This window comes from Alligator sinensis, unplaced genomic scaffold, assembly GCF_000455745.1.
Source record: "Alligator sinensis unplaced genomic scaffold, ASM45574v1 scaffold857_1, whole genome shotgun sequence".
NCBI lineage: Eukaryota > Metazoa > Chordata > Crocodylia > Alligatoridae > Alligator > Alligator sinensis.
The window spans coordinates 935,972-945,201 of NW_005842439.1; the positions used below are offsets into that span (position 1 = coordinate 935,972).

At 42.2% G+C, this 9,230-nt stretch overlaps 1 protein-coding gene across 1 annotated transcript in view; it reads right to left on the minus strand.

Moving 5' to 3' along the window:
- LOC102375630 (A-kinase anchor protein 13-like) overlaps positions 1 to 9,230 on the minus strand; it is a gene marked incomplete at its 3' end in the record, with an annotated part of 136,735 nt that overhangs the window by 10,082 nt on the left and 117,423 nt on the right. Inside the window, exon 6 of the mRNA XM_025211970.1 lies at positions 2,351 to 2,540. Within this exon, the coding sequence (XP_025067755.1) occupies positions 2,351 to 2,540 (190 nt within the window). The remainder of the gene's footprint in view (positions 1 to 2,350; positions 2,541 to 9,230) is intronic.

Genomic DNA, 9,230 nt, shown 5'->3' on the forward strand with positions numbered 1-9,230 from the left:
CGCCAATCCCCTCCACAGAAAAAAAAACCCTTAGTAAAAGTATGTTCTACAAGTAAATTCAACAGCCTCTCATCTGTTCCAAGTTTTAATGAACTTAAACATGGCTCACTGCACAGATGCCTCAAAGTATTTCATCAAAAACAATCCCAGGGAAAAGTGGCCGACAAGCTCATCTATGAGAAGGGGGCACCAACAATTTGAAAATTAAGCATTCAATGAAAACAGCTTCTTCTACTGGGTTTTTGCATTTCAAGTCAATCAGTTTCCTTTATGCTTTGGCTAAGATAATGTAAGGTATTTTCCATGTCCAGAAGAAGTAAAATTCCATAAAGGAGGGGCAGAGACTATAAAAGTTTTCCTAAGTATACGGGTAGTGGGTTGGATACTGTACCATTGAGACACCTCTGGAGGCTGCATTAATATGAGGGCCAGATGTTATAATGCCTATCTTTGACCTACTACTTTAAATATTTATATAAGTCTCCTGTACTACAGTTGGTAGTGGCAAACTACTAACTTTTACCATTATTTGAATTTCTGGTGTTCGTGACTGAAGCCTACCTTAAATAAAAGTAATCCTCTCCTTTGTCTGCTACAACCTAGCACAGAACCCCAATCTTGCAATGCAATGCAAGGTGGATGCATGGTAGATACACAAGTGAATAGGAGGCGGTGGGCAGTAACTGACAGATCTGACATCCTGCGTTGATACAGAAGCCCAAAGCGTTTGACCTCTGCTCTATAAAAAGCAAAATCAAAAGGCAAAACCATTTTGGGGGGTTTATTTGGTGTGCAAATGAACAAGTTCAAATGGAGTGTTAGCTGCCTGGTAGCTGTAACTGCAGCAGCGCACAGGGAATGCTCTACTGATTCCCAGCCAGCTCAGACAGATACAAACAGAAGTGACACTTGTTCTGGAACAAGATTTTGGAACGGAGGGGGGTCGGATCCCTCACGTCCTTGCAGTGAAGTCACAGCGCTGATAGACAGAAAAAATAGAGCCTTTGCTAGAGGAAGCCAACTGGCTTTCAGCTGACCCTAAATGAACCTAAATGAAATAATTGCAGGGCTGCTTTCCAAATTCAAATCAGATTAGATGTGAAGTAAAGCAGGGCTGGAAAAAAAAAAATCTAAACATTTTTTCTGATTTCATTGTCAGACACAATATGCCCATCCAGTATTTGCATTATCAATGAGAAATGAACTTGGTACGTTGACCACATTTTACTGTCAACTGGTGGGAAGTGGAGGTACGGTGAAGCTATTCCAAAGTTAGCATTGTTTTACCACTTGTATCAGCAATTTCTGTGAAAATCCAGAGACGTTAACACTACACGTTCAGACAACTATGAGAGCTGTTGTTCAGAAAGATCCGCGTATTAATAGTATCCTGGTTAAGTGACCGATATTCTTCCTACCTCTCGGAAAAGTGATTGTTCCCCCTCTTTGCATCTTAATGAATGGGGTGTGCTGTGTATAATCCTACTAGGCAAGTAGGATTATACACAAATATACAACACAGACCTCTGGAGGGAATGGTGGACGTGCAACAAAAACGGAGGGGTTCTATATAAGCTGTAAAATCCCGGCCTGCATTTTGCATTCCCCCACTGTCCCTAAAGAAAGAGACTCTGTCGCAGCTGCATTTAAGTATTGACAGTTGACTCTTCAAAAGCCCTGACTCTTGATCTAATAAGGCTCCCAATGACTCCAATAGGAACAGGCATGGTCACCTGCTAGGTTAAAGCGCAGTGCTTTACTGGGAGAGAGAAAGAAAAACCCACTGTGAACTCATTCAGGGCCAGACAGGAGTGAAGTCACTCTCAGAAACCTGTACGGAGGTACTAAGAGCATAAGTGTGTTTTCATGAAGGCTCCTCAGGGCCTTTCCCCTCAACTGGAGCACTGCCTCCTGCCTGATTTTGTTCTTCTTCCAAACAAAGAAACATCCCTGCCCTCCTAACCCTCCATTAACTCCAACCAGTTCCAGAAGCCATCTCATGCTCCCTGCCCAGTGACCCAACCACCCTGCAGGGAGCAGCTTTGTGCTTCAAACGCGTCTCCTTGGCCCTCATGATGTGACCTGCCTCCTGCTAGCTGGTTCCTGGCCCAGAAAGATGACTCAGAAGCTGGCAGCAGAAATAAGCAGGTTACTTGAAGAGGGAAGTGCTGGGAGAGGTCCTGACCCAGCTCCACCTCCCAGAAGGAAGAAACTTTCCCTCCTGTGTCCTTACAGTGCCATTACCAGACCCCATAGCTCACCTGAGCCTGTTGTAACGCACATGTGAGCACTGCCTGTGCGGTAAAAACGGCCCATTACAATTCCATAATTGCCATGACCCCTTTCTCACCGTGTGCTGGTGGGTTTTTAAGCATTTCTGAAGCCGCTCTATGTCGTTCTCCAGGGCAGCCTTGGCTCCATTCTTGGCTTCAGCTGTCAGCGTGTAAACACTCAGACCCTGGTGGTATTTCACACAGCAGTCCCCCGAGTGCACGACATGAGACAAAGTGCTCCAAGAGTCAGGTTCGCCAGCATCTTCTCTAAAATAAAACATACTCGGGTTAATATATACACAAGGCTGAAATGCTGTGTCGCCGTGACACACAGACAGTTCCTCAGCATGGATAGTCATTGAATCGGTGACCCAAGAAAAACAAGAGAGTACAGGCTCCAGGGCCAGTGAGACGCACCCACACACATGCACACACACACTCCCCAATCTTGGCACAACACAATCAACTTGAGTTCAGAGCTAGAGTCAATGACAAACTCCACTTCACATGGTCCTTCCAAATCTTACACTTAATTCAGCAACAGACCTAGTTTTTCCAAGCGCTAAGAGTATCTCAGCAAGCAATGATGAAGGGCATAATCACTTTTTAAAGTGAACTTAATGTAGGGGAAGGAGGCCAAATTGGCAGCCACAGAATGAAAACATTTTCCTGATTCCTGGAACAAAGGCAACAGGAAAATGGACAAGGAGGCAACAATTTCTATGGCATATATAGCCTCCTCCAGGTATTGGACTGACAGTTTTATCTTTAAAAAAAATCCAGCATGGGAAAATGGTGTCTCATGTTAAATCTTCATCCGTGCAATGTTTAAAAAACTAGAGCTCAATTGTATTCCAGTATATATAAAACGAACATATTACGAGTCAAGGTGCTATCACATTAGTCACACTACTTCACGGCACGATCACACAGTCGGAAGGATGGAGAAACATCCAACTATGAACTTTCCCATCCCTAACTGTTATGCTCAGATATCACACAAACTGGCACAGGCTGTGAGCTGAAACAGAGTAGAAAAAGTGGAATAGGACTTCCATGATGGTTCAGCTATTTGTTAAATAAGAGCCTTTGGTCAAACACTGGACCCTAATTCTGCAAACATTTGTACAAGTGTTTAGCTATATTAACATGACTAGTCTCACCAGCTGCAATGAGACAACACTCATATTTAAGGGGGGGGGGCAAGGGGGGGGTATACAGTGAATTTTTCCATAGTTTTCTGTTCACTTTGTTCTCTCCCTCCCCCCCTCTTTAAAGGTTTCTTTCTGAATTGAAAATGAGTTCAAGGAACTACTCACACATCATCCTTTTCATTCAGAAAGAAGTGCTTTCCTTTATAGGACAGACTGGGGCTCCTCCTGTACACCACCCATGTGAGGACCTGGGGTACCCCCAGTGCCCCTCATATTGGTTATCCATACCATGAGCAGCTGGGCAATGGAGAAACCAGCCACTATATATCCAATACATCGCGCTGGGGTGCATGTAAGCAGCACTGGATGGAAAGGAGTGAGGAAATAAAAGGGCTCTTGGCTTTATTGCCTGGGAGTCAGATGAGCTTTGGAAAAGGTTCATTTTGACTGGGAAGAAAGGCATGTTCTTCATTTGAGTTAACAGAGATGAGGTATGATTCAAGGGAAGACAAAGCGGTTTTTAGTCCTCGTGCTTGTTTGGAGGCCAAGTTCACAGCCTAGGTTTTATCTTGACCTGACAACATGGGTAAAAACCACCAACTGCCTTGTCTTCATGAAGCTGGTATCTCATATTAGATAATTTAACTGAAGAAGATATCATTTCTTTCCCTGCTAAAGGAACGGCCTGAGCTGCACTCTTTCCTGAATTACTCCTGTAACCCCTGTAAAGAGATAAATGACTATCATAAGAAATCTGCTTGAAGAAGACAAGCTGAAAGCAGTTACACCACGGGGTACTGAAACAGCTAATCTGCGTGTTAAAACAAACACCATCTAGGGCTCTGAAGCAGAGCAGTAACAAAGCAGCAGATCTCTTCTCCAAATTGGCAGCAGGTATGGTGCTCTTTAGGGTGGAGCAACCCACAGCCAGTTTTACACACCAGAAAATATAATGCAAAGAACAACCTTATACTGGGCAGTGGCTAACTAACTACTAGCCCGAGTAGAGGTTGTAACCTCCGATTTCTGTGACTCATTTAAATTTTACCTATGAATCATGAAAATCAAGCTCAAAATAAATGAGCCTAAGTTGCCTCCCATTTACCATAAGGTAATTCTGTGGACTTCACTGGAATGACTCCTGATTTATGGAGAAGCAGTATCAGCATTTCTATAAAGAAACAGAAGGCAGAGTACAGCTCTAGTGACTAGGGTATAAACCAAATACCAAGTCACTGAAATCCACGTTAACTGAGCTATTAAAAGCATGACGTAGCTGAATAAATGGCTCTCCTCTACCAAGGAAACACAGACAGTTTTGTCTTGACTCTTTTCCTTTCCAGTTGTCATATATGAGAAATCACTGTATTTAGGGCAGCTTTCAGAACACAATCAAGCAGTCACCATGAAAAAGCATATTCACCAACTCATGAGAGTAATCACTGAGATTAAAGAAAATAGAGTGCAGCAGCTTTTGTCAGCTTCGAGTACACTTATAAAAGTATCTTCAAACAAAGAATCAGAGGAATCCATGAGTATAAAAGACACCAAATTACTTCAAAAGCCTCTGGATTCAGAGATGAATTACACACAAGCATGCAGGTCACCAGAATAAAATGACTACACTTATCTCTAATACAATTTTCCACCATCAGACACATGCCAGACCGATCAAATAATTACTTTAAAATACAAAAGTAAGCAACTTCTTCTCTATGCAAGTGTCAGGATGCGTGTCCAGACAAACCTTTCCAAAGGGCAGCTAAATCTTCCAAAAGGCCTACCAACTTCTCAGATCCATGCCATTGCACAGGACTTCAGGCTTAGCTGCCATTTCTAGTCACTTTGCCTATCCCTACAGTAAGCAAAGAGGCAATTGAGGGCCCTCATTTATAGTTCTTATTTCACAAATTTCCCCATTAAGGACACTGCTGCAACTGAGGTTAGTGAGACCGGTCTTAGAAGAATTTGCTCTGCAGTATCAGTAAGTAAGGGTGGCGGTTATAACCCTGGGTACATAAGGCGCACATTTGCACACACAAGCAGATACCTATGCCCACAGACAGTTGTTTCATGAGTACTCCGATTGTGTAAGCGAAGCCTCTTGCTCACCTGTTCATAATCCTTCATCCCCACTATGTCCCTCCAACATCTCACATGCAAACCCCTGGTTTTTCATCAGGATATGACAAGGCATTTCTAGAAGAAATTGTGCTCTTTATGTGAATTCATTTTAGACTGTCTGACCAAAAACCCAACTCATTTTCACAATTATCAATTGCTCTGTAACTGTGTGCAAGTGTGCCACCAAGTTGTTATGCCAGCAGATAAAAATATTTATGCATACATTTTTAGTTGGTCTCATAAAAGATACTGGATTTACTCAAAGAACCTCATCTGCCTATGTCCTTAGACCAACGCAGCTACAACCTATACCCCTTCAAACATACATGCATTTCAACTATTTAAATATTAGGTTGTTTTAATAGATGCATGTACAGACCTGGGTGCCAGAGCTCTAAAAGTCCTGTTTCCACACACCTGTAACTGTAAAACTGGAGCACTGAAGAGAAAACACCAGCGGCCAGGAAAATGTGTGTGTCTTTTCAGAACTTTAATTTTACTGAGTCAATCATTTCCTGGGCTTTCCCTTTTCCTCAGCCTCCTAGAAGAATGTTTGAAGACAGAAATGAACAGATATTTCCATCAAGGCAGATGTGGAAAATGCTTCTGTGAGCCAGCTGCAGGCAGCTCCTTCATTTCGAAAAGCAAGGCAATCAAAGCTCATCGTTTACATTCTTCTCTTCCATCACGTCTGCACCGTGTGTGTCCACACTACTGTTCCCGCTGGGGCAAGCTCTCTGGACTCGCTGCTTGCCTTGCTTGGACCGAAGTCCTGGTCAGATTAAAACATATTCTAAAACTGAGGAAGTTATTCTCCTTGGGGAGGAATACGTTTGCATGGAGAAGGAAGAAACTTTACAAGATTGTCTTGCAGCTATGGAAACGTGGCTCAGATTAGCATGCAAGCCCAGATGGGAACGAGAGGAGAACCGAACAATTACAAATCACTTCTGCCACCAAAAAACTGGGTTGCCTGACCATGACCTACACAGTCCAGGAAATTAAATAGACTGGCCACACCCCAGTTTTTGCTGGCGTATTTGAAACGTAAACCATCACAATATTTGCTTATCTCCAAGTCTTGTATGTGTGGACCATTTGTTCTGTCCCAGCAAAGGAAGAACTGGACACTACTTCAGCAACAACAGACTGAATGTCATACAACAGAATATATAGGATAGCTCTGTGCCAGTACTGTATCTAGCACCGGAAAGAGACAGAGGGAAGTCTCTAGCTATACGGCAAGTGCTAGAATTTCCTGTCGATACTGGCAAGATATTTTTATAAAAGGGGAAGAAGAGCGAGGAGAAAGTAGAATGTGTTCAAAGACACATTTGCAGTTGGACGCTAAGATCCTGAAGCCAAAGTTGAGTCACAGAAATCTGAAAGTCTAGCATGCAGACAAATTTTCTAATACAAAGCTAAATAAAAACCCATAGACAAATAGAAGAGAAAAAAGAACTTTGTGTTAGGAAGTACTAGCTTGCGCCTTACTTAAAAAGAAAAAAAAACAACTGTGAGGGACAGAGACCCTAACGTGCGATTTCCTGGGGAGTTCCCCTTCCAGACTCCAGAGCTGGGCTTTGATTTAAATAAAGCAAATATAGTGGAACTGCCAACTCGTATGAATGTATTTATTGCATGTCTCATGATAAATGATGATTTTTCTGTAAGCCTCTTTTGCTATATTATGTGATAAGGAAAAGCCCGTGTGTGTTTTTTGGTTTTTGCTTTTCTTTAGGTAAGGTTCCACCGCTTGTTGTGAAGGAAGTGAGATATGAACGCTTCGACCTCTAATATGAGAAGACAGAGAAAAACCACCAATTCATTTCAACTGCACGGTTTTAAAGCAAACGGTTCTCTCCCTCTCTTGAATTTATTTATTTATTGCTTGGCTTTGCTCTGGATGAAACTCCAAAGAAACTGTCCCGTATTAAAGGCTAAGATCAGTATCTCCTGAAACACGATGTTGAAGTTTAGTCAGTGTGGAACTTGAAAACAGCACTTCAATAAAGCTCGCAGCTAAGTCCCTTAATATAGAAATTCAGTTTTCAGATTTACAAAGCTAGAATGTCACTAGAATCTGAGGATGTCAGCGTTACCGTCAAGCCAACATTCCCCCAAATCTACCGCATGGTGGTATATGACCCTAGAGTCTCCCCTTATTTTTAAGAATGGACTCTATTGCATGGATACCCTGAGTACATTTTTAAAGGTAACAGCTAAAATTGTTGGATCACCATTTTTCTTGGAAGTACCTTCACTCCTAAGACGACGACCCAATGTCCCCATTATCAGAACACATCCAGACATGCCACAGGCACTCTACTTACCTACACCTAAAATGTGATACCAAATGAACTGCAAATAGAAACCCTTAGACCTACAATGCAAGGGAACTTGAATACTCCAGAGTGCCATTTTCAAAGGATTTGTCTATAATGGGTTCAACAAACTTAAACCTAGTGTATCTGATTATAGACGTTAGGGCTGGAAGGAACCTCAAAGATCATCAAGTCCAGCTCCCTGCCCCAGGGGCAGGAAGTCAGCTGGGGTCAAAGGATCCCAGCAAGATAAGCATCCAACCTGTTTTTGGATGAGTCCAGAGTAGGCGCCTGCACCACTTCTAGAGGGAGTCTATTCCAGGTCTTGGGGGCTCAGACAGTAAAATGTTTCAAACACATTTAATGGAACAGCAACAAATAAATGTGTATCCTCCCTTTCTCAAGAATAACCTGAAGAAAACCCCACGTTGGAAAGCTTGTCTAACTTTATCCCAACTATATAGTTGGTCCTTTAAAATTTCATATTTCAGGGTAGAAAGAAATAAAAAATTGACTTGCGTAGATGACTCATCTCCTATCTCACATCTCTTATCATACTGCACATGGAAGTTAACAGATGCTGAGGTGAAATTGGACACTATCCTAAATTTTGACATGTGCAACCAGTGCTTCTCAATGCAAGATGAAACAATAAACAAACAGTTTTTGAAATGCAGCATCCTGTAACTTGGAAAATCCTCAAACCACTGATCAAATCTCAGGCAAACTATAATCCACGTGAGAAAGAAAATTGGGTTTCCAACCCTTCTTTAATGAAAATTCACAGACCCACCTATCCTCGGAGAATATGCCCAATTATTATCACAGCAAATCAAACTATCCTTCCTCTTGGCTCTTCCAACCAAGCATTTTTCCATCTCAATGTGGGCTGTAAAATAATAAAACACAACTCCAACACTGGTATTAAATATACTTGCCAGGCAAAACAATTCACATACTCTGCATTCCATAAGGCAAACTGCCTCTTAAATTATTTCTTCCTGTGGTTTATGTTTTCATATTTTCCACTAGCTTATATTCAAAAGGTTTGGACTTCATGGAGTTTAGGTCCATGGATCCAAATCTAGAGTCTTTGCCATTTTGGAACCCATCACAAGGTCCCAAAATACCCCATTAAAGGGAACTACCATATTTACCCCAAAACAAGAATCCCCCCTCCCCCAAAACAATTAGATTCTATACACAGAAGATTTATACATTTGTTATAATTGTCCATGTATATGATCCAGTTATTGGAGAATCGTCTTCCATTTGTCTCAACTACCACCACACCAGGGAAATCAGGGCAGGCCGGCCAGTATGGAGGCAGGTGGTAGGGGAGTTAAGTGGCGTGA